The sequence below is a fragment of the Octodon degus genome, unplaced genomic scaffold (genome assembly GCF_000260255.1).
Source record: "Octodon degus isolate 3935 unplaced genomic scaffold, OctDeg1.0 scaffold00018, whole genome shotgun sequence".
Lineage (NCBI taxonomy): Eukaryota > Metazoa > Chordata > Mammalia > Rodentia > Octodontidae > Octodon > Octodon degus.
In genome coordinates this window covers 13660023-13686191 of record NW_004524594.1, presented here as the reverse complement: position 1 = coordinate 13686191, position 26169 = coordinate 13660023, and the positions used below count along the sequence as shown (strand labels likewise).

The 26169-nt window shown below is 37.6% G+C and overlaps 1 protein-coding gene and 1 pseudogene across 1 annotated transcript in view; one reads left to right on the top strand and one right to left on the bottom strand.

Annotated features, from left to right (window-relative positions):
* Positions 1-26169, top strand: part of Pdhx (pyruvate dehydrogenase complex component X) — a 76002-nt gene that overhangs the window by 14261 nt on the left and 35572 nt on the right. Inside the window, exons 2-4 of the mRNA XM_004627049.2 lie at positions 3454-3534; positions 16203-16303; positions 25195-25391. Coding sequence (XP_004627106.1) covers positions 3454-3534; positions 16203-16303; positions 25195-25391 — 379 coding nt within the window. The remainder of the gene's footprint in view (positions 1-3453; positions 3535-16202; positions 16304-25194; positions 25392-26169) is intronic.
* On the bottom strand, positions 19348-20342 carry LOC105741634 (annotated as a pseudogene).

Sequence of the window (26169 nt, the reverse complement as noted above, 5' to 3'; positions counted from 1 at the left end):
AGACCTTCTCAAGAGACCAAAAAAAAAAAAAAAAAGTTGCTAGCAGCCATAAAGGGCAGATATTGATTATGTGTAGTGCTGTTCCTGAAAGCTGATGTTATGATTATATAATTACTTTCCCATCAGAAGAGTGCATTTTGAAAAGATATATGTAGTGTTCTAATCCAAAGACAGTATACTGGAATGAAATATATACTGTTATTAGTAAATTAATACTTATGCTTTGAAATTGTTTTTCTAGCATGAAGAACTGACGATAGATCGGGTAGAGTAAGTGGATAATATATTGCCCATTTTTGTCTCCATAATAAGCCAGAATAATCAGCTGAGCGACAGTATGAGTAATGGAGATGTCGAAAATATCTTTCTTTGGTTTTTGTCACCTTCATTTCAAAGTGAGGATAGTGATCTATTACAGATTTTTATACTTTGTTATCATTATTCTCAGAAGCTATTTCAATTCATCCATGAAGGGTATCTGTATGAGGAATGATTATATTTTCTTTCTAAGATAGGAAAATTTTTGAGTCCTGGATGTGATTTGAAAAGTAATGCTTAATAAATGCAGTTTTATAATATAGTGCTTAATGTAGAGACAAATGGAAATATGAGGGTTTCTTAGGTGAAAGATTATAATGTGAGATAAAATCATTATATGTGAATTGTATTGTGGCAACTAGACCAAAGTAAAAATACTGGAGAGACTTGATTTAGTATTTGTCGTAAGTTGAATGTACTATAGAGTCATAGTCATTTATTTAGCTTCTTTGAAGCAGCATTCTATTTGATAGATGAGTTTTATGTATATATGTGTGTATATATACATATATATATATATATATATATATATGATTATGAAATTTTTGAGGAGGAGGGTACTAGGATTTATTTGAACCTAGGGTCTTTATACTGAGCTATACCCTAAACCTCTGGTCATTTTTTGTTCTTTGAGAATAGGTCTTGCCAAGTCACTAAGTTTCCTAGCCCAATAATAGGCACACGCCGTAGTCTAGATGACTAAAAGATCATTTTATTATTTAAGATTGTTTATTATGTTAGTCTTTGATCACTTTTTAATTATTAAAATTGTGAGCATAGGATTATTATGGTTTGAATTTGGAGTTTCATCACCGATGTTACAGTTTTACGTGTGTGTCTGTTTTCCCTAAGCCCATTTCCTTAATTCTAGTTTATTGAAGAACTTGGTCTTCCAGTACTAACACACCGATAGCTTGAGATTACATATAGTAGTTTGTGTTATTTGTACCTGACTGATGTCTTACTTAATGTGCCTGTTTTAGACCACAAGAACTTGTTTTAAATGTAAACATTTAAAAAGTTATAATCTATTTATAATATGCCTTTTAACTAGAGGTAGGTTGGCAGGTAAATAAAGTTGTTGCAGTGCTGATTGGGAATCATAGTGGACAGGAATTAGATGGCCTGTGTATGCTTTCCTAAAGTAGTGATACATTTTATTAGTAAATTAGGACATGGGAGACCCACTGTAGCTTATTTTTCCTTTCATGTTTCTAACACATAGTGTACTTGAAAGTCATCTGTTCTCTTCTACACTTGCGTTATTCATTGCCAATAGTTAAAAAAAAATCTTTATGTCAAAGATACAGAGAGGTTTTATTAGGAAATTTTATTAGACATTAAAAATACAGGGCGGGCCACATAGCCCAGCAGACTAAAGCATCTGCTTAGGCAGGGGCAGGGACCGGATTCGATCCCCAACTTGCAGTTCTTGCTCCCACCCCATGGTGGTGCAGTTGAGACTAGGCGTGGTGGCTCATGCCTATAATCCCAGTGCTTGGGAGGCTAAAAACGGGTAATCACTAGGCGTCCATTCTGTATAGTGAGACCCTATTGACCATATAATGCATACGTGGAGTTAGTATGTCTGGTTTGCTGTGTTTGAGTTTTTGGGAAACTAGGCAGCAGATAACCCATGATTAATTGATGATCCTTATTTGTAAGGAACACTTGGGTCAGAGGGAAGAGATCAAGTGCATGGCTGGCTGGCTAGTATCTCAGTGCTGTTTAGGTTGAAGATTACCTAGAATGTAGCCACAGGTAGGCTCCCCCGTACAACCTCATATTTGGGCTTTGGGCTTTCTGTTTCAGGGCCAGTTTGTGTCAACAAAGCAAGCACTCATAAGTGAATTGGTGCCTCACACCCAGTAGCCCCTGGTGGAAAGATCAGAGAAAGGTAGACTGACTCTGCCTTTGAAAGACTGGTTCATTAATGCCCATTTAGTAGAAGCGGAGAGAAAAATGCAGGCTTCTCATGAATGGGAAGCTCCTAGGAAGAAATTGAGGACAGGACTGAAACAGATACATATGCTTTCCCCCAGGCCTTCAGAGGAGTGAAGGAGAAGTGGACAGTGCATGGAAGCTCTGTTCTAAATGCATGCACTATATCTGAAAGAAGTATAAATGTCTTTAACACGAGGCCATAGGAGTTCTCCATTTGAAATTACAGTAAAATTAGTTCAGTTTTCCCCAGGAAGTCTTCAACCTCACTTAACATTAGTGTTAAAAATTCCCATACTCTTAGCCTTAAAATGTTAACAGACAAAAAATAAACCCCATTCTGTCTTCTTTCCACATTTTAAGTATGTTAACTATGCTGCAGTGTCTTGCTTGGATCTTGAACGTTTAGTAAGTTGAGAGAATAGGTTCTGAGAAGAATTGAAGAAACACATTTTATCACCATGGTATTTTGTAAGTATAAAGCTGTATGCTGTTTGAAATTGGTCTTAGACTGTGGATGAAAACTAGGAAGCCCAGCTGGACAAATGCATTATGTCGCCTTTTGGGCTAAGGCAAAAGTAGTAATGTTTCACCAAGAAATTTCAAGTTTGAGGCGAGACCTGCCCTTTGGATCCTCAGCTGAATTATGATAGGGAGCAAAGTCTGGTGTCAGTTGAGCCCCTTATGTCCTCTTGATTATCTTTGACAAAGCAAACTTTTCCTTTTATACTAGCTCACAGGAACCTTTGAATGTTGCATAGTATATTGTTACAAGAAAATGCAGTTTCTTAAAATCTAAGCTTGATTATTCTGCTGTAGGTCATGAGACCCCTGTTAGGTTGCTATGTTCATTCTTTTTTTTGTTTCTTATTTATCTTTTGGGCATTTTATCGAAATTTTCTTGCAGAGACAAAAGGGAAAGGAAAAGATAAAATCTGAATCAAATTTTCTTTTTCTTTCTTATGTTTTTTTAACTTGTAACACTTAGCTTCAAACTATGCATGTAAGACCAGGAAACTCCATAAAAGAAACTGAGATTTCCCACCCCTCCCCCCAAAAAAAAGAATTTTGTTAAAAACAGTGTGAAGACTTTTACTCTTCTGTAGCATTTACTGAACACTTAGTTGTACTAATATTAATGCTTCGTAAAGTACTTTGTGTGTCTGTCTGACCTTTTCTTTGTTTCAATTTCAGTTGATCCTATTAAGATACTAATGCCATCACTATCTCCTACAATGGAAGAAGGAAACATTGTGAAGTGGCTGAAAAAGGAAGGTGAGGAACAAGTACATTGCTAATATTTGCTGTGCTTCATTATTTGACCATTTTCACTTTTTCTAATTATTACAAAATGCAGATGTAAATGAAATAAATTGTATTTCTTTGATCGTTAATGTAAATTTGTTTAAAAATTTCCTGTGTTAACGGAACAAAGTTTTCTGGGTTTGCCCTATATCTCTTCAAAAGCACAAGTAAGATATTTGAAGATTCTCCCCCCAAAAAAAATTTTTAGTCCTTATTTCTAGCCTTTACTTTTAATACCATAAATTTGTGAATCCCTTAGTTTACAAACTTCTAACTATCATGATTGCGTGTGCACACATATGTGTATATGTGTTTTCCTGGAGCTAAACAAATTGATTAGAAATTTCACTGGAAAGAACAAATGGGCAAGAATAATGAGAAATGCCCCTAAGAGAACTGTAGAAGAGGCTGGTCACCTGCTAGTTATTGAAACATATTATTAAGGCTCTAAGTTTGAAGCTGAGGTTGGTATTTTAAAAGACAGACTAATGGAACTGCATAGAAAATGAGAAGTTATGTGGCACATGGATTTTTAGTGTATAATGAGGGAAGACAGTGCCAGATTTATTGTTTCCGTAGTGCCAAGGGTAAATTACACATGAATTAGAGACTTAGCAATCAGAAACAAAACCATATACTATGAATACTAAAAAAAATTGGTGAATTCTACTGAATATGGAAGTAGAATAATATTCTACAACTCAAACTGTAGATACAATAAGGGGAAGATTGATATATTTAATTTTTCTACAGATAAAAACCTTATAAGTCAAGTATGGAGTGACAAATTGAAATAGTATTTGCAGTTTATAACAATGAGAATATCAACTCAATAGAAAAAGTGAGCAGATAAATCATCAGATAGTTCACACAAAAATTACAAATGGCTTTGCTCCTATAGCTTAAAATACAAAACCAGTAGTTACCAAAGTTTGTCAATTTCTAAATTTTGCATGATGCTATTATTGCTAATTGTGCTACTGTAGCTGGGATAGCATATCTGTTTTAACCACATGTTCTCCCTTGAGTAATGATATTGGGACATGCTGGGGTAATAACTTCACCACAGCCCTGCACCTAAAGATGGAGGACAGAGCTGAATGGACATCAGCATCCCACTCTTAATTAGGAAGGCAGGATCTCAGAATAGACATAAACCAAGAATCTCTGACACACAGAAGATATTCCTGAAGAACAGAATGTTCTTAGAGTGGCCTTAATAGTAGTGATGGCTATAGCTACCTACTACCAAAATTTCACAGGGATTATCATAGAACTCACAGTTTTTTCTGAAATAGAAAATGACAAGAGTAATGAGCAAAATGCAATCTCAGGCCCCTAGCCTAACCAGAACAAGTCCTGGAGACATCACCATAGAAGAAATTGGAAGTCACACACTTGAAATCTCTGAAATGATAGCAACTGAAGTAAAGAAACATCTCTAGGTGGGTATAGAGGAAATCACAATAATACTAAAGAAAAACTAATAATTGTTCATGGAGGCTGCTAGGAAATAAACTCATTTTCAAAACTAGCAATACACAGAAAGATGCAGGCATTTTTTTCCCTGTCTTTCCTGTATGGACTATTGCTTAGGGGAAGCAAGTAATTTATGGGAAGAAGTGGCACATTATTGGCATATCCCTGTAAAGAAGAATTATCCAGTGTCACCCTGTCACCATTTTGCCATCTCTAAAGAAATGGTAGGTTTTGTTAGAGATTGTATGTAGCCCAGGAGATTGAGGACTCCTAACATCACAATAACAACCAGATACTAAATGCTCCTTGCTATTAGTGTGCTCTCTACTATAAAGTAGTTTTGCCAGAAAATTGAACTGAATATGCTCAGGCTGTAGCCCTAGCTATCGTTTTTCTAGGAAATGTAAAAGAAAGTAGAACATGTTCAGTGGCACCATGAAGAGTTTTTCTGCAGACTATGATGACTTCTTCAGTGAGTAAATTTTAAGGGAAGTGGAACAGGGGAGGCAAACATATAGCACAGAATACTTAAGAGATCAGTGTTAATATGTAGACCTCACTTTGATTATTGTTCAAGCAAGTAAAACAGATGGGGGCTTTTAGAAACTGATTGGATATTTAATGATAAGGACTTAGTAATTTCAGGGGTTAATACAATTATATATTTATTTTAGATAATCTTACCTATGAGATATAGAAGCTGAGTATGTATGAAATGATAATATGTCCACAGTTTTAAAATAAGACTGGTGGAGAATGAAGGTTGGGAGGGATATCGCTGAAACAAGACAGTCACAAATCAGTTGATAAAGTCAGGTAAAAGTTGCGTAGACACATGTGGCTTCATTACCTTTCCTCACTACTTTTCTATATATTTTAAAGCTTTGTAACATATTTTTCAAAATTGTACACACTGTCTTTGGGATATAATTTGAAGTGAAAAACTGCTTTTTTTTTTTTTTTTTTTTTTTTTTGAGATACCAGGGATTGAATAAAAAACCACTCTTTACCCTGCTTTTTTTCCTTCCCCTGCTTCCAGGGCTTAAGTCTGGAACCTTTGTATTGAGCAGCATTTCCACCACTTTTTATTTTGAGACAGTGTCTCATTCAGTTAAAGTTGCCAAGCTGGGCTCAAATGTGAGCTCCTCTTCCCTCAGCCTCTCTGAGTGCCAGGATTATAGGCATCAGCTATTTACCATCCTGGCTGTTCCTTAGCTTTGCATAAATACAGGAGTATTTGGATGTTGATGTTATGAATACATTATGGGTCATAATTCATATGTCTTGCAGCTGGACAGCTTAAGCCACTGGTGGAACATGTGTGACTGTCCCATTGGGTGTTTTTAAAAACTAACTTTATTAGTGAAAACCCAGAAAAGTGGTTAGATCTATTTGTACTACAAATGGTTTGATCCATTGTGGTACAGGCTCCTCAGTAGGACAGTCATGCAAATGAGGTATTATTTGAACTGATCCTTGTAGAATAAATGGCCCTTTCAAAAGAGCAAGAAAGAAGGACATTCCAAGTATTGTAAACAGTACAAAAACAGTCTTTGAAGGAAGGTGTCATGAGACATACTTGGGCAACTGCAGGTCGTTTCAGCTGCACTGAGAGCCAAGTGTGGAAGAAGGATCTGAATACCTGCATTGAGCTTTTCAGTCTGTAAGGATCTTATTGTTGAGCCACACTCATGGTGACTTATAGGAAGTATCTTACTCGCGCTTTCCCAACCCTGGGGTAGTACCTGCATGAATGGAACACGCCTGGGAGTACTCTGGTATCAGTACCTAACTATATTCAGTTGAAGTAGCCTCCTTTGCCTGCTTGCTTTGAAAAACCAAAATTGAGGCCTTCTAGTCATTAAGATCATCGCTAGAAGATGGGCAAGGCTTCTTGTCATTGCTTGTGTACAAGAAACCCTTTTAAGCTGTGCTTAAATGTAGGAAAGGGGACTCACCACGTGTCGGCAGCATGTGGATCTGTGCGTAGGGATTAAAGCCACATGTGCCTCTGGGCCTGGGCTGTGTGACTGGTACTGCTGGGATAGGGACCAGAAGTTTAGTGAGAGGGGATGGAAGGGAAGAGATGGAGAAAAGGAAATAAAGAATTGGCTTCAGCTTTGGTTGTGGTGAAATTTGAGATACTTATTACATAGACATTAAGGGAAGATGTCCAGTTGGTTGTAGGAGCTGAAGTTCAGGAGCAAAGTCTGACTTGGAGATGAGTTATGGTGCTTGGCGATAAGCACATGCACAGAATTCTGCACCACATGATGATAAACACATTTACTTCAACTTTGGATCTATGTGAAATAAAATGCTAATACTTTAAACATTTTCTCTCATGGCCTTTTCTTCACCAGTCTTTGGGGTTCAATTTTATTGTATTTACATTTTCTGAGACTACAGGTAGAAGGGAAATGGTCCTGTACTCATAATCACCCTGGGTTACCTGGCAGAAACCGTTCTTCAGGAAGGACAAAGATCCTAACCCAAGCCACACAGGATTCCCAGATTAAGTCCCACTTAAGCAAGAGTCACAGTCCTAAATAATAAGACACACGGAAACAGTCTCTTAGGAGCAAATGTCAATAGGCATAATAAGAAACAGGAATAGACCTACAAGTACTTCCATGAATGAATTACTAGGTACATAAATATGTTATGAGAAAACCAGACATTCTACAGAATGTCACTAGGACAAATGGAACTTCTAGTAATGAAAAATATTATCTCTGAAAAGAAAACACCAGGTTGAGTGAAAGTGACTAGACACAACTGAACAAAGAATTTGCAACCTGAAGAACATCCTGAAGGAATTATCCTGTACAGAGCCCAGAAGGAGAAAGGAGTGGACAATATGAAAAAGAAGTTGAGATAAGAAGGAGAAAACAAGAATCATACAGTAAACCAAACTAAAGTGCCAAAGGGGATGAAGGAGAGGTAACATCCAAAGAAAAAGTGGCATTTCCTAGAATTTGGTCACATAAATGAGTCAGTACTTCATTAGGCAGCACTTTGAACAATGAGCTAGGCTTTCATAAAATAGTAAAATTATTAGCACCTAAGAACGTTTCATCTTTATAAATGATATCAATTTTAATCTATTTTTAGAGTTCTTTAATAATGAGAAGTATTTGCTATTTCTGTATTAAGTAGCACAGGGTTTTGGCATCATTAAATAATGATTCAGACTCAGAAAAGTGTTTTGGGGGCCTTTTTAAAAAGACTAAATTTCTTCCCCCTTTCAGATACACAGGCAGATGGATAGGAATATTCTTTGGGTCGCATTTATCTTTCAGGCTGCAGCCTCCCTGGCAGTCTGCATAAGTTATTCATACCCGTTAGAATATGGACAGAATGATCAAGAGGCTGATGACACTTGATCTCATCATTGTAGTCTTTATTTCCTTTTGATGATAATATGCCTGTTTTCATGTGAGACAGGCAGGATTTTAAGCTCCGGGAGCATACTTGAAGGTGATTCTTGAATGTCTCTGTTCTTTTCCCAACTGAAGGGAAAATTTATTTACCAATACACTATTAAGTGAAAACAATCTTAATGTTTGTTTTTATTTGTTCACTTCTTTTTATAACAACTTTATAACTGTGATCACTTTTTTTTTTAAATTTTATTTATTTTGTGTGTGTGTGGCCAGCTCAGCCCACCAGGGGGCGGGGCTGGCTGGCATGTGGTGCTGGGGGATTGAACTGCGGTCCCTGTCCTTTGCTTGGCTTAGCTTGTTCTAAGTAGGTGCTTTAGACCACTGAGCCATCTCACCAGCCCACTGTGATCACTTAAAGATGGTCATTTTCGTGATTATATTGTATTTTCCAGTATAATTTGCTTCTTTTTGTTAACATTTATGTACTGTACACATTGATTGTAAATGGCTATTTTTAAATATGCCTGATGCTCAGATGTATCTGATAACTTGATTCATTTTGTGTGGAAAACCAATTTGTATTTTGATGGATAATACTTTTAAATAACCTTTTTTCCTATTAGCTATATTTCTAAATCTTGCAATCTTTGTTAATATATAGTCATTTTTAATACAATTGTAAGATTGAAATTTATGAAAAAGAATAGTGTATCTAATTATGAATCTGCCTTATTTTTAAGTAAATGCTAAATAGTGATTGAATTATGTGGATATGAATTCAGCTTTAAAACCAAGAACGGCTTTTGTTGCATGTGTGTATGTATAATCAATTTTTGATTCTTTACAAATTAAGTGGCGTTACTGTAGGAACTCAGGGGTAGGACCAAAAACATGTTAGTTGAGTTACACAAAGAAAGTTATGGCTAACATAGAGTTTGTAGATGATTCTTGGCTTGGCATGTGTGTTTTAAGATAAGAAAGCAAGGGGCCAACTACATTTTAGTGCAAAAAAGCATTTGCTCCATTTCAAAAAATTGTTTGGAAAAATAATTCTAAAATTAACAGCTGTCAGCCCTTTTCCCCAGCATTGTGATTTTTCTTTTGCTTTTATTTTTCTATGGAATACCTAATGAATTTTATGCTCATTGATCTGTGTTCTCTGCCTTCCAATGGATAGGTGCCTCCCCTGTCCCCGCCCACCAAAATAAGTGTGACAGCCACATTTATTCCATGATTTAGATTCCAGTTAGTCTGGAAAGTATACTTTGAAATTGTCCAAATGAATCAGAGGTGGTAAGAGAAAAAGTTCTCACATTATCACTGGATTTTGTGTTTGTCTCATTTTAAGGTTTTAGAGTTTAAAAACAAAATACAACCATATTTTATCTTAAAATTTAAAATGGCATATAACTAGAACACTTACAATTTGTTGAAAGCATTTTTGTCATTTGTATAAAAGAATTTGTGACAAAGTTAATATATCCAGGTGCTCATCAAAGAAATGTAACAGACTTAGATTTTTGTAACTGATCTGTTTCCACTCATTTATAATCAGTAGGAGACTGTCTAGATGTTGGGTCAGCTCTATGATTTGCATAACATGTAATTCAGTACCCTCCTTTATGTTAGGGTGTTAGGATTTTCTGATAAAAATTATTCCCTGTCTCCCAACCTACCCGTGCTTCTTGTAATGACTATTGGATCCTGAGCTCCCTTTGCAGTCTGGGGAAGGTATTGCAGTTAGAACCATGTACTGGTTGATGATAAATGCCTCTGGCAGCAATAAAAAGTTTCCTTAAAAAAAAAAAAAAAAGAAAGAAAAAGAAAAAGGAGGAGAAGGAGAAAAAGGAGAAGAAGAAGGCAGCAAGGGGGACTTGTAGGTTAGCTCAGTTGTTTAAAGCTCCTGCTTGGGCAAACTGAATCAGGCACAGGGGACTGCTGTTCAGACCCCACCTCCACATTTTACATTCCTCACCAAACCCGCCCTTAAGGCAGCCTGAGCCAGCCAACAAAAGGGAAGGCCCTAAGGGTACAGTGAAAAGAACTCTGTTGGGAATCATCCTTTGTCTTTTGAATTATTTTCTGCTGTACCATGAGAACTGCTTGTGAGTAATTTAAGGTGTATCTCCAGCTTAAGAATTGCATCATAACTCACTCTCATTTCCATTTTTATGTTATGAAAACAATAGTATAGCATATAAATGATTTCCATCTTGGTTGGACAAATGAGACTCAGAACAGTGTTTTTATAAGTGTTGTTGTACTTAAGACTGAGGATTGAATCAAAATACACATTAGAGAATTAGTAAGGAAGACACTTTGAAAGTGTTGAGGGATAGCTTCAATTTCAGAATCTCTTGAATGGCAGTTCGACATCTTTAGTATAGGTTTTAATAGGGAGGAAGTGCTTCAGATATTTTCTGTGTAAAATTGGCATAGTTTTTCATCAACTGATAAGTCAAATCTCTTAAAAGAAGAAAAAAAAGTTGTGTGCACATGAGAAATATTCTTTTCTTTCTTGAGATATTTAAGAATTTCTGCCATGATGCATAGTATAACTATACCTGGCTGAAACACTTGTGTGAAATATTTAGGCACAAGGTCAGAAACTATTACCACGTCTGCATGGTACATAGTGCGTAAGGGTCCCTGCAATGCTTGGTATGGTTTCTCAAATGCTGCTGTTCTTGGTAAGCATTTCTTAAGATGACTGGGAAATGTGAATGTTTCACATAGTTTTCTTTTAAGATTTAAGACTGTGTCAAGGTGTGCCATGTATAAAATTCAGAAATAAAATTGCTTCTGAGGGGAGCTTTTTCCTGTATCACTAGGAGCCAGTGGAGAGTTACCTTAGTATCTGGATGCCATTGTAGAAGACTTTTTGGTTTCTTTTATTTCTGGAATATATGTTTGTGGAGCTAAAGTGGAAAATTTTTGACAAATATATTGCATAAACAGTGTTTTTTTCTGTATAGTATGTAGTTATTATTTTAACAACTTTATTTGAGGTATAACTTATATACCATAACATTTACCTATTTTAAGTACACAATCCAGTAATTTTTAGTAAATGTGTAGGTTATACAGCCATTACCATAGTCATTTTTCACCATTTCTGTCATCCCCAAAAGAGCTCTGTTGCCTGATTGGATTTACTTCCCCCTCCCATACATAGCCCTGCGCAACTTCCATCTGCATTCTGTCTCTAGAATTGTGTCTTTTCTGGACATTTCATATAAATAGAATAATGTAAATTTGGGCTTCTCTGACTGGCTTCTTTCATTTGGCATGGTTGGAATTCATCCATGTCGTAGTATGTACCAGCAGTTCATTCCTTTTATTATTGAATTATTTTTATCATTATGCTTTTTGATAGCTATTGCTAATATTTGTATTCGAACAGAATGCTAAAGCTGACATGGAATTATAGATTACTATGTTATTCAATAGAACTTTCTGTTGTGATGGAAACGTTCTGTGGTGAACTGCCTGTGCAAAGCCACTGGACAGGTGGAATGAGAGGCTGGAGGGACATAGGGGAGGCAGCCAGGTTGCCTTAGGTCTCAGGCCCTGCAGGCGTCATGGCAGTAAGCTACAAGAGTTGGCGGCCACTGACTAGGGACCCTGCATAATTGAGTGGGATTGGCTTTGCCATCTTGTACTTTTATTCCATCTGATTAGGACCCTCTTGAAGTAGATCTGTCTTATTTATGATTTTTGCTATAGTGTCTGTCTCGTATACAGTGTCATTCATGTAGAGGCAGCTGTAAATGTTGAGCAAACCGTTGAATTTTATCTCTAATCATGAGTGTCTTGGTGATTAGATAGAGCAGTCAGTTTTTCTCTTTTACTTCCATGTAGATCTGGTGTGCTTGGCCTTACAAGCAGTCATCAGCCCGCCTGTATGACTACCACCACACATATCTTTGAGATGATTCTTAACTTTTGGTCAAACACGATTACTTTGTGAAAGCCTTAGGATGTGTTTAGTTAATAAAGTAAGCGTCACCATAAAATCTGACCAAGACTGCTTGGTACCTCGACTTTACAAAGAGGGAAGCCTTTGTATTCTTCTGTTCTTAGCTCTGGCAGCTACTCATATGGTTAAAGGAACAGGTCGTGATGCTGGTGTCGGTGCTGGGCAGTGGCCCCCGGGCCGGCCTCTGCTTTGGCCCCCTTCTGGGACCCGCACTCTCTCTCTGGGTCCGCTCCACCTCTGCCATTGACACAGATCATGAGGAGATGGTGCTGGAATGCTCCAGGGCTGCCATCAACAGGACAGCTAAGAAGTCCTGTCAGTTGCTTAAGCCGTGCATGGGCCTGCATCCTGACTGCTGCTCAGTGTTTTTCACTGGACTGTAAACTCTTAGTGGGCACAGCCATTGCTCATTGTTGCTTTTGTACTGAGTGCTTTCTGTAATGCTGTGTACATTAGTACTTGTTGAGCGATCTGTTTGAAATGTGACAGACTATGGATGGGAAGTTACAACGCATCTTGATTTTTTTTTCTTTTGGTACCAGGAATCATCAGTCCCCCACCCTGCATCTTGATTCTTAATGGTTGTTTTACCTAAAGATATAAACTGTTATCTCAAAGGGTATGTGAAGTACTAGCCTAACCCTTTTAGATCTGTGATACATGTTGTACAGCTATACATTTAAAATCTTGAGAGTCAGAGATACTAATATTAACTTACTTAGGTTCTCTACTAAATGTCTTGAGTTGGAATGAACCTCATGTCTGAGTTGAGAGAGGTTCCTTATACTTACTCTACTAAGCAAACCTTCTCCCATTTAGTCTTTGCCATCTGCCCTGGCTGGCCTTTCTCTGTCGTCTTTTCAGGCTCATCTTCTCATCTTTAATTCTAGAAAGCCTTTCTGAGCATATTTATTAAGTTAGTGTTACAGATTCTTTTTCACACTTTCTTACTATGTTCATCTCAATACTGCTATTTCAGCTATTTTGGGAGGCTGTTTGAGGGCATACATTGGTATGTCTTAAATGTCTTTCTGTTCATTTGTATTTTAGCTTGTTTACAAACTGAAATTACTAAAGTTTTCTCTATTCATTCTGATAGTCACTGTTTTTAATAGATGATTTTAATCCATTTATATTTATTATGATTAGTCATTTATTTGGATTTATTTTGTGTTCACTTGTATTTTTACTGATTTTTTTTGTGTGTATGTGTATCTACTTTCTATTACATGACCATTTTCCATTTCTTCTGTGTTGTAGGTTGTATTTCTTGTCTTTTTTTTGGGAGGGGAGATTCTAATTTTAAAGTCTTAAATTTTGTCAGTAAAGTCTAGTTACACAGTATTTTTTCCTTCTCAGTCATTAGCATGGTTAATTATCTCATAAACATTATTTATGTTACTGTTTTTTTAGGAGTTTGGATTTCACTTTTTTAAACCCTCATATATTACTACTTGAATAGTTCGTGGTTGAACAGTCAACGAATTCTCTGCTAACTTGTTTCCTGTGTCCCCAGGATTTTTAGGAGTTTGGATTTCACTTTTTTAAACCCTCATATATTACTCCTTGAATAGTTCGTGTTTGAACAGTTAACCAATTTTCTGCTAACTTGTTTCCTGTGTCCCCAGGATTTTCTGTGTGTCCACTTTTCTTCTTGCTCAACTGCATCCCATAAGAATGAGCTCATCTCCACTAGCGATAAATTTTCTTAGCCTTTCTATGCCTAAGGAATTATTTTTTTCATTCTTTTATATGGCTGCATATAAAATACTAGGGTTATTTTTCTCATTTTTTTGAAGATATTATTTCATTTTCTCCTGACCTTTACTGCAGCTGCTAAGAAGTGTGCTCACAGTCTGTCATTCTGTTGAAGTAAGCTATCTTTCTTTGATAACTTAAGACTGTGTTTTTATTGTTGATAGTATGTGGTTTACCTACAGTGTATCTCTTGTGGATTAATATTTATACAGTCTAATACTCTTTTTGTCTCATCTCTTTTGTCAAGATATAACTAGCATAAGATGTGAGCTAATTTGTATGTATTCTACCACCATGTAGACCAAGATCTGGAGAACCCCTTCCTGATCAGTACAACTATGCAGACCATTTTCATGGTAAAGATTGATATCTAGAGTTCTGAAGAATTCTCAGTGTTGATCTCTTAATGTATTGGTTTTCTACCAGTCCCTCTTCTCGTGGAACTCCCATCAGGCAGGCATTGTGGCCTCCATCTCTGTCCCTTAGCTGTTATTTGGTTTTTTTACTCTTCTTAAATTTTTATCTGCTTACATTAAGTTCTGGACTTTCAGTGTCACTGTTTTCTGTCTAGATTAAGTCCTGTTGGTTCCTTTCATTGCAGTGATTTAAGTTTTTATTTCCTTTTCCTTTTGTTTTTTAGTAAGAGTCTTCAGGGTCTCACTGCATAGATTGGACTCATAGTGACCCGCCTGCGTTCAGCCTCCCAAGAGCTGGGGTTACAGGCGTGCACCACCATGCCCAGTCTCAGTTGCCATCTCAGCACGCTCTGGAGGTGGGGCTGGCACAGCAGGCCTGGGAATCAAATCTCCTGCCCCTGCATCTGCTTAAGCAGGCGCTTTAATCTGCTGAGCTATTTGGCTGACCTTTAAATTTTTATTTCTAAGATTTCGATTTTGTTTTTTCTTACTTAATAATATTTTGTGTCTGTACATCATTTCTTCTTGTGATAGCACTTTTACCTTCATTTTTTTACCATTTGACATCCTCCAGATAATTAATTTGACATCCTTCAGATTGCCTTAAATTAATTACTTCTAAAATCAGTTTCTTTCTAGTTATTTATTTTGTGGCATCCTTTTTTAGTATTAGATTTCTTCATGTGTCAGAACATTTCTTCTGCAACTTTCTTTTGAGTGGAAGGTGTTTCAATGTCTTCCCCCCACCCCCTTCCCTCCTTTTTGCTGTTCCTATTGGGGAGATTGTCAGATTGGTCCTGAAGCCAAAGGGTGGCTTGACATATTTCTTATTATAGAGGAGTGGTTTTCTCCCCCAACTTACTGTACCCATAGTCTCTGATTAAAGCCAAAACCTCAGGCGATAGAATTTGATTGCTTATTTTGTCAGCTTCAAATTAGGAATAGAAGAACCTCACTTTGCCAAGGCTTCAGGTGATGAATCTGGTTTGGGTCCCCTGGGTCTACCAGGCCACTTTTAGCTTCCTTCACTTCCCAGAGGAAACCTTTGTACCTTCCCTCTCCACCACAGACTGCTTTTAGATCCAGAAAGCAGGGGGTCGGTAATGTCAGCTGCTGCCCAAATTTTAGAATGACTTTACTGTGTATCTGCGTTTCTCCTTTTGTTCACTCATGCTGTATGATGCTGATAGATTTCTGGTTCCTCAACTTGCCCTAAGATGTTAACCAAAGTATTCTATTAATTGTAGCACTTCTATTGACAGAAGAATAGTAAAATTGTTTTAAAAAGAAGATATGGGGCCAGAAGTTGATTTTTTTTTCCCAAAGAGGATGTTGATTTCTTGCTGTTGTCTCTGTAAAGTATAATTTCATTTTTAATATATGCTCAGAAATCTTTGTAACAGCTTTCATAATGACAAATATAATTTATACGTATTGTGGAGCTTTTGGAAAACAAAACATACTTGTATGCACATACAAACACGCACATGCAGTGAGAACTACTTATGATTCCACAGTCCAGATATGTACAGTGTATTTTGTTTTTTCATGTTTTATACACACTCGTATTAACAGTTACATTTATAAAAGAAAAAAACCAAACTCAGTCTGATTTGGCAGGTGACACTGTGAGCGCTGGTGACGCACTGTGTGAAATCGAGACCGACAAAGCTGTGGTTACCTTAGATGCAAGTGACGACGGCATCTTGGCCAAAATAGTGGTAAGTTTTCATTCTGACAATCTTCAACAGGATGGAGACTTCTTAATCATGAAGTTTCTAGAGGTAGAGTTACTTTCTATTTATTTTTAATTCACGAGTTTAAAGTGTTACTGTGAAGGTCCAGTAATAGCCTATTTTTCTGAATTTTGTATACAAGGTATTTTAGTTTTAAAACAACTTCAGAGCACATGAGAAAAGTAAGTAAAAACATCACTGTTGAGGGGTGTAAGGCATAAGTAGCGACGGAGCCAGCCAGCAGGCTGTTTCTTCACTTACAGTGCAGTTGCCAGAGAGTGGAAGAGCAGCTCAGACCGGATGGTGCCACACTGTGGCCCATTCCATGTAGCTAAATATGCTACTTACTAGCTAGCTATGGACACAGTGCCAAAGCCTTGGTCCCTTTTTCTTCATAAAGAAGTGGAGATGGTTATAATATGTCACAGGGTAGTGAGTGGGGAAGGTTAATTGAGAGACTATGTAATATTCATCCCAAAGCCTATTACCCACCAAGTGTTCAATAAGTGTTAGAACTGTTTATTCATTTCTCAGTGACAGAAATCCCCGTGTCTGTCCAGACATTTGTCTAATCATTCATGTTGGCTGGTGGCTGGATTGTAAGCCTCCCTTTGTACCTATGCAGTTTGCTTTGTATAGGTAAGCTGTATACCTGTTTGTAGTTGTTAGTATGGTTTTAATTCTGAGCCACCAGCTTCCCTCTACATTGACTGGATGCAGCTTCCTATGCCTGTTCCAAGTCCTAGCCCAGGCCCAGAGAGTGTGTGGGAGAGCTTCCGACTACCCTGCGCTGGCAGGACCTGCCTGTCCCAGCCCAGGCGCAGCGTGGGTAAGACCCTCTTCCACCCCCTTGGGGGCCCCCCCAACACTCTGCAGCACACCCCCACCCCGCCCACTTAGTGAGAATTTCTGCCATGTTCTGTGGACCCCCAGATCCAGTCCTAGCCCAGGCCAGGTGAGTGTGTGGGAAAACTTCCGACTACTCTGTGCCAGCAGGACCTGCAGATCTCAGCCCCCAGGCACAGCGTGGGTGAGACCCTGTTCCACCCCCTTGGGACTCCCCCACCACTCCGCAGCACCACCCCCCCGCCCACCCAGTGAGAATTTCTGCTGCGTTCTAGGGACTCCCAGATCCAGTCCTAGCCCAGGCCTGGTGAGTGTGTGGGAGAGCTGCCTTTACCCCCTACTCCATCTTGTCCCCTCCAGACTCAGCTCAGGCTTGGCATAGAGGTCTGAGGTGAAACCCTGCAACTGCAATCCCTGCAGAGAGAGTAGGGACAGAACCACCCAGCTAGTCCAGAAGCAGAACATCTTGCCAGAGGGGCACAACAGGTTCACCCCCAAGGGCAGCAGCAGGAAGGAGCTGAGCACAGCAGCTAGACCCAAGCCAGGCACAGCTGGATAAATCCAAACTTCAAAGATCTGCACCTGAACTTCAGTAGGTGCTAAGGTTATAACTGTACCAAAGCTTTACAACAAAGTTCAGAAGACAGTGATACACAAAATGCCACCGAGAAGAAACAAAATGCAATCTCAGATCCCAAGCCCACCCATAACAAGTGCAGAGGACACTGTGCCTGTTCCAGCCAGAGGCCACACTTTGGGTTGTTATGCTTTGTTAGACGCAGATCTTCTAACAGTTTTTAATGTGTTTCTTAATCCTCTTGTACGTTTACCCCCCCCCCCCCCCCCCCCCCCCCCCCCCCCCCCCAAAAAAAAAAAAAAAAAAAAATGATAAACTGCAAGCCTTTATACTGGGGAATTGAGCCAGGGCCCTGTGCGCCCCCGTGTGGCTATGTACCTAGCCCTTTTTATTACTTCAGAGGTCTCACTAAGTTGCTCATGCTAGGCTTGATCTTGGGATCCTCCTGCCTCACCTTCCAGAACAGCTATAAATACAGGCTTGCAGCACTAGGCCCTGCCTTTTGTGCATTTTTTGAAGTCACTAGTATTTTTCAAACTACTTATGTTTTATTATTGACACTTTAGAATGTCAAAAGCTTTTAATAGCTATTTGTGATACTAACATCTGGGTTAAAACACATTGCTGAAAAGACTTAACTTTCTTGGAGGAAGTATGAATTGAAAGTTAAAATTATCCTGTCTTTATAGCTACATGAATATAAATATTCATACCGTTTAACTAATTTATATATTTTGAAAAAGGAAGATAGTGCTTGAATTACCATATGTTATAAACCCAGTTACGTTTTATTGGTGTGCTTTGGGCAGGCTGTGTTCTTGGCCCTAGTTCCAGATTGTTTGACTGTGGAAATCTTCCAAAATTGATAGAATTTTCCACTTAGCTACTTAGTAATGCATTTCAAATTGCTAACCATGTCAGTAGGTCAGTAATGCATATTCATCTGGACCCCAGTGCTATGCAAAAGGCTGAGTAGTTGTCATTAATCACCACCTCTCGACATATTTATTTCCTGACCAAAGAAAGATCCTGTGACATATATACATATTGTGGCTCTTTCATTACTTTGCATGCTTTTTGGGTAATGCAATTGGGAATATATTCATGTCACAGTGTGTGCAGTTTTACAGGGAAAAGAATGGACAAAAAAAGTGGTATTACTAGTGGGTTTTTTGATCTGGTTGATTTTTTTGTCTTTTACCTCTCTTCCCCACCAGCCCACCACCACTAGCAAGTTTTACACCTTCCTTTTTCATTGTGGTAGAATTCTCAGACTGTAGCATAAAGTAAAGTGATTTTATAGGATTACATATAAGAGATGTCTGCTGTCAGAACCAAAGAGTTAGATAACTAAGCTTATTTTAAAAAGGAATGGTCCAAAATAAAGCACAGTGGTTAAGCCTAGGGAGTCAGTGTGTTTTGCACTAGTCCACCAGACTCCATTAAGAAGTAACATCCTAGCTCATCATTTGCTTTTCTAAATTAAAATAGTAAAGAAAAAGAAAACTTTGGAATTTGTAATTGCTTAGCCTGTTGTGATATCATGCACAAGCACATGGAAGTCCAGATGCTGTTTGTAGCGCACGTGATGAGGGCGTGTGCCTCCTTAAGGCCAGCTTGCTAGCAGGCAGTATAAAGTACTGCTGCTCCAGGTGTGAGCAGACCCAGTTATCTCCTTCCGCAATTCCTCAGGATAAGGCAGGCGCCCAAGTTGTGTGAGATTGACACAGTTGCCCTGTGTAAAGTATTTCCCATCCTCTTTCAGTACTTATGTTGTGAGGTCAGCACTCAGTTGGAGAAATCCCCACATGGAATCATCTTCTGGAGACAGAAAGAGTAGGACAGCTGTCAGCACATTGATCACAACGAAACTCTCCTTTCTTTATGTGCCTCTTCAGCACTGGGTTGCAGTCTTCTACTAGAATATGACAGTGGTCTACCTCAGATGTCACCACATGGTTTTTGCATGTGGTTCTTAAACCCGTCAAACACTGTGTGGTCAGTCTCTACCATAGTGACCATCTTTGGCTTTACTTTGCTGTTTCACATAATGTGCCTCCATCTCCGCCTCCCAGAATCAGCTCATCTTTTCTAGTGTCATCTTCTTTGCCACGTTAGCCTGGTATAGGCCAAATCGTGTTGCCAAATTAATATCCTCACTGAGGATGAGGATATTTCCAAACTTCTTGCAGGGTAGAATTGTAATGTTCTGATAAGGCGGGCCTTCATCATACACCACTTCATCAGTGTCATACTTGTTACCAGTGGTCCAATGGCTGTTGATGGTGCCGCAAACTATGGGGGACAAAGGCTTCACCAGCTCCAGATTGCTCTGGCTCAGTTCTTTCATTCATTCTTCTACCTTGTTCGAAAGACCGTCAGTTTCTTCTTTGCTCTGTGTCTGTATCAGTGTCTTAACTTGAAAGGTCCTGCAACACCAGTCCATGTGGGTAAATTCTCAAACTGGCAAAGCTGCTGTTTCGTTTGTTTAGGTTGCTGAGTAGCCACAGTCCTGCCAGGCATGCAGCAAGCCCGTCATGCTTTGATCTGGAAAAGAGCCCAGCAGTCTTATAGAATGCTTTCCCCTGTGGCACCTAGCTTGAAATCTGGCATGCCTCACCACATAGCTGCCATAATGAGGCTGGTTCAGCTGGGAGCGCACAACGCTGGGAGGCTTGCAGTAGAGGTGGGTAGAGTCAAGGGGAGTCACTCCAGGAAGCCCATGGGAGGCCCCATTAACGTGAAGACATGGGTACTGTGTTCTTAGCCATGAGCTACTAGTACCCTAACTGTTCCTGCCATGTTAGGTCTTCTTAGGTTGAAACAGTCTAATTTTCCCAGTGCTTGGATTACAGGCAAGTGCCAGTATTTTATTGGCTGGTAATATATTCACTGATAACTTTTATTATATTAGTAGACCATTGTTTGAAGTAGTTTTGAGAAGTAGTATTAATCATTCTTTTTACATGACACTGGGAATTTAATTCAGGGTGACCTTATTCAGCTAAGCCTCCAGCTCCTTTTTTAGTTTTTTATATTGAGACCAAATCTCATTGTATTTGAGTTTCCTGCTTCATGATGAAACTTTTTATAATTAGAAAAATGTGAATACCTAAAATTGCATTTTATTTGATATTTGTTGATAGGGAATATATGGAATCACTTCTGCAACTTCTAGTAAGTGAAACAAAAGCTGAAGTGTCAGTTTCAGATTAAGTATTGTTGGACACACATCTATATAGACATGTACTGATATTTTTAAAATAAACTTTTCTCCTTTTTTGAAAGAATATTTTAAATTTGAATCGTGTTCTTATAGTAGGATATTGGATTGTATGCTTTAATTTTTAAAGTAATTATCAAATAGAATTTATATTTCATGCTTTTGCTGTCAGTTTTTTTTTTTTTTTTTTTTTTTTTTAGAGAAATAGGCTTTTACTTTGATTTGGAGTTAGCATTTCAGAAGCAAGTAAACACTTAGAAAAAAATCTGAGTCCAATGATCTTTCAAAAAATTTACTTAGAGCTAAATGTACTAAAAAAATTACTTAGAGATTTTGATTCTTCCTCCCCTACTTTCCCTCTCTTTTAAAAAGCTTTGTTTCTATTTTATCCTTTTTCGAAAATCTTTTTTTCTTCATTGTTGGTGGGAGTGTAGACTGGTGCAACCACTGAAGTCAGTGTGGGGCTTCCTCACCAAAGTAGGATTAGAGGTCCTATTTGACCTATCCCTTTCTGGACGTCCTTTGGAATGAATTAACAACATTCCACAGCAGTATATGGGCACCCATATTTATAAAAACGTAGTTTCTAACAACTAAATCTTGGAAACAACCTAAACATCCACCAACTGAGGATGGATAAAAAAGGTTTTCTTTTTAATACATGATGGAGCACTATTCAACCAAAACAGGATACAACTTGAGACCGTACTCTTAAGTGAAACAAATCAAACACACATTTAAACATTATGTTGTCTTCCTGGTGTGAGAAACTGAAAGAATAAGACCAAAGTGTATGATAGATATCTGAAATAGGAAGAAATTATTTAAAAGGAAAGAGGAAATGTATAGGGTAGGGAGGTGAAACAAAAAGGTAAGTTTTTTAATATGATAATCTTATCTTGTTGACATAGTAAAGACAATGTACCAGCCCACAGAAGTGAATCTTTTTAGTATACAAAAACCAAGCAACTACATTTTTCTTGGAGTGTTTTAGTGTTTTTCTATAGCTTGTAACACTTTCTTTGTCCTTATTTACTTTTGTACACCCATTTTTGTGCTATTTTTCATGAAAGCATTGTTCATATTTTTCATTAGTAATTAGTAAATTTATAAAGCTTCTTAACTTACAAAATTTATGCCTGATTATTTTAAGGGTAGCATACATATAAATAAGCAAGATTAGTGTTACTGCAAAGTGTCAAACCCATCATGGGAGTAATGCTCCCCTTTGTGATTACTGTTAATGTTGCCTTACAAATTATCATTCCGTTTTCTTATTAAATACATTTGTAATGAACTTTGTTTAAAATAATTGAAAAGGAATAATAGAATGCTTTGAAGGAATGATATTTTCTTTCTTCAGTGACCCTGTAACATATTGCTAGCTAATGGTATTCTAGGGATTGGTCATTAGTAAATCAAAATTAGCTTGTTTTTTATAAATTAATTCTGTTTAAATGCTTAAAATATATTAATTTTTAAAAGAGAGTACAAATTAGAATTAAAAATTACAGAATTCTGAGACAGAATTTCACTTAACAAAAGTAATATGAATTTCTTAGGTTTTTTTTTTTTTTTTTTTTTTTTTGTGGAAGTGTTCTGTAACATTTCTGTCCAAACAGCACACACTGAATGGAATTTTCCTAGGGAAGGGTCTACAGCGTGTTCAGGGTCTCACTACTAGATTGGACTTAGAGTGATCTGTCTGTTTACAGCCTCCCAAGAGCTGGGATTACAGGCATGTGCCACCATACCCAGTCTCAATTGCTATCTCAGCGCACCCAAGGGGCAGGGCCGGCATGGCATAGTATTTGTTGTAATACATAGATAGTTTTGTCTTCCAATCAGTTAATATTCCAACCATATTACTAGATATATGGATGTAAAATTAGAAGAAGACAGGAAAAAGAAAGAAATGCATAAGAAATTAAGAAGAGAAAAAGCACAAACAATTGAAAAAAGGAGATAAAACAAATCAAAGCATTAACTGCTTCTATCCCTAGACCAGCAGAAATGCCCAGTACAGTTGTCCAAAACATCCTGCTTACATACATAGATAAATCTCTTTCCCCCACTCCCTCTCCTGTCTTCCTTCTCAACTTAGTAACTCTTCCTTTTTGAATAAGTTCATTCCCTTTTCCCAGCATGTATTATACCCTTCAAATTACATTTTTCTCTCAGGTTCTCGCACTTAAGGAAACTATACGATGTTTGTACATGTGGGTCTGATTTCACTTAAGAGTGTTTTCTAGTTGCATTCATTTACCAACAAAAGACTCAAATTTATTGTGTTTTGTAGCTGAATAATACTCCATCCTATAAAAATACCACATATTCTTTATCCATTCTTTAGTTGATGGGCATCTGGGTTGTTTGCAGGATTTAGCTATGACAAATTGTGCTGCTATAAACATGGGTACACATACATTGCTTTGCTATGAGGCTTTCAGATCTTTTGGAAAAATACCCAGGAGGGGAATAGCTGGCTTGAATGGGATCTCCAATCCTAGCTTTTTAAGAAATCTCCATACTGATTTCCATCGTGGTTGTACCAGTCTGTGCTCCTACCAACAGTGAAACAGGGTTCCTTTTTCTCCACAGCCTCTCCAGCATTTGTTATTGACTGACTTCTTGATGTGAGCCATTCTTTCTGGGGTGAGATGGAGTCTTAGTGTTGTTTAATTTGCATTTCTCAAATGACCAATGATGTTGAACATTTTTTTGTATGTTTACTTGCCATCTGTATTTTTTTCTCTGAGAAATGTATATTTGTATCAGATGCCCATTTTTGGATTGGGTCTTTGAATTTGAGGGGCCCGATTTTTTTTAAAAAATTCTTTATATGTTCTAGATAGAAGGCTTTTGTTGAAGGGACAGTTGGCTATAATTTTTTCCCAGTTTGTGAGTTTTCTTTTTATTCTGTTGGAGATTTGCTTTGAAGTGCAGAAACTTTTCAAAAAGATGAGATCCCAGTTGTTGATTCTTTGAAACATTTCCTGTGCAGTTTTTTCATATGAACTCTCTGCCTACCCGTGTCTTTAAGATTTTTACCTACATTTTCCTCCAGAAGATTTAATGTTTCCATTTTAATATTTAAGTTTTTTATGAATAACCACTACAAAGACAATATGCAATATATTAATTATTGAAACTGTCTCGAAACTGTCTCATTGCTATTTGTTTCTCAATAAAATGAATTTTTAAAAAAGTCTAAAAAAATTTTAAGTTTTTGATCTATTTGGACTGTCGCTTTGTGCATGGTGATAGGCAAGGATCTAGTTTTAGCTTTTAACATGTGGAAAGCCAGTTTTTCCAGCACCATTTATTAAAGAGGCTATCTTTCTTCCAATGAACATGTTTGGCCCCTTTATCAGAGATAAGGTGGCTAAGTGTGTTTGCAGTTGTGTCTGCGTCTTCCAATCTGTTCCATTGATCCTCAGGTCTGTCTATGCCAATACTACCATACTGATTTATCTTATTTTTAAAAAACAATTTTGATCTCCCTTAGGTTGTTAGTTGGCAGATATTGTCTGAAAATTGGTTAGCTGGGACACGACTATGTTTCTAATATAATTATAAAAGCTCCATGAGATTTATTTCTCGGATTTTACAAGTAGATATGTGGAGAAAAAAATAATAGAGAAGCAAACTATATTTAACACAACCAGGATAGTTAACCAGTTCTATCTATACAGTGGAATAACACACACACACACACACACACACACACACACACACACACGCAGCCCTGCACAGAGACTAGGTTTACTGAAAAGATTTTGCTTTAAATTAATTTTACAAGGCAGGGCTAATTTGGAGGAGTTAATCTCTTACGAGTGCTTGCACTTCTAAAGCCATTGTATAGATACTGTATGGGAAAGACAAATAATTGAGGTGCACAACCACAGTTTCCTGTTTTGGATTTGTTTAATTGACATGGCAACACTAGCTCTTGTATATTTGAAGACTGTCAGAGGAGCACTTCTATATTTTTCCTTTCGGGAGGTAGGATGAGTATTTTGGAGAGAAGTGATAAAAAAGGAATGTGGGGAAGGTAGGGAAGGAAGGCGGCAGGGTGAAGGTGGAGGCAGGCAGTTCAGTTGAAAGCCCTTAAAGCTCACATGTAAGAGATTTTTCTAGCCAGTATAGATGTGTCCAACTAGGAAATGAGCTGCTTCATTCACTCATAAGGCTTTCTACCTCTGCCATTATTTTCTTTTTAAAATATAGCTTGAAGAAGGAACTAAAAATATTCGGCTGGGTTCACTAATTGGTTTGATGGTTGAAGAAGGAAAAGACTGGAAAAATGTTGAAATTCCCAAAGACGTAGGTCCTCCACCACCAGTTCCAAAACCATCAGTGCCTGGCCCCTCACCAGAACCACAGATGGCTCTACCTGTTAAGAAGGGTCCACCTGATACAGTACAGTGAGTATGTTTACTTTAATAATGAGAAAAAGGTGTTATGGTCATTATTGAGATTTTTAATCATCAGTATATTCAAAGCATCTTTGAACATTAAGTAGAAAGTTGCTCATCTTGCCTTTTTTTCTCTTAGGACCCTGAGATCTAGGAGTGATTAGTTTGCTATCATTGTTCATTCAGTAAACGGTTATTGAATACCTGCTGTGTTCCAGGTACTCTGAAAGCCTTGCTGGCTTAGAGGAGAACAAAACAGTGTGTGTCCACTTGAGCTTGAATTAGCTTTTATGATTCCAGAATGGCATTCAGTGTACCAGACTTCCTTTCTGTGTTCCCATTCATGGAATTCTTACTACTCTAATATGAATTCTGTTTTCGGATGCAAAACTGACAAGATGAAATTACCAGTTTAACATGTTTTCCTTTTTAAACTGTGAATGCATTTGAGCTGACAGATAAGAGCTCAGCTACTCTGTAACAAAACTGTTATTTAGGGAACAGGAGTCATGTGTAACATTGTATAACTTTACATAGCTTTAATTGGTATCCTTTCCAAATTGTAGCAAAATTTACTTATTTTAATATTCTCAGTAGTATATAGAATTACCTTATGTTAAAAAAATAGGACTTAAAAATGTAGAGCCTTTCATTTATTACTTTTTTTTTTTTCTTTAATTATATCATCAGTTCTGGGCAGAAAAGAATTCAGTGTTTTCCAAGTATCAGTTTGAGGGATTTTTTACTTTGTTATTTTCAGTCAACTCATAGTATTTGTAAGTATTGT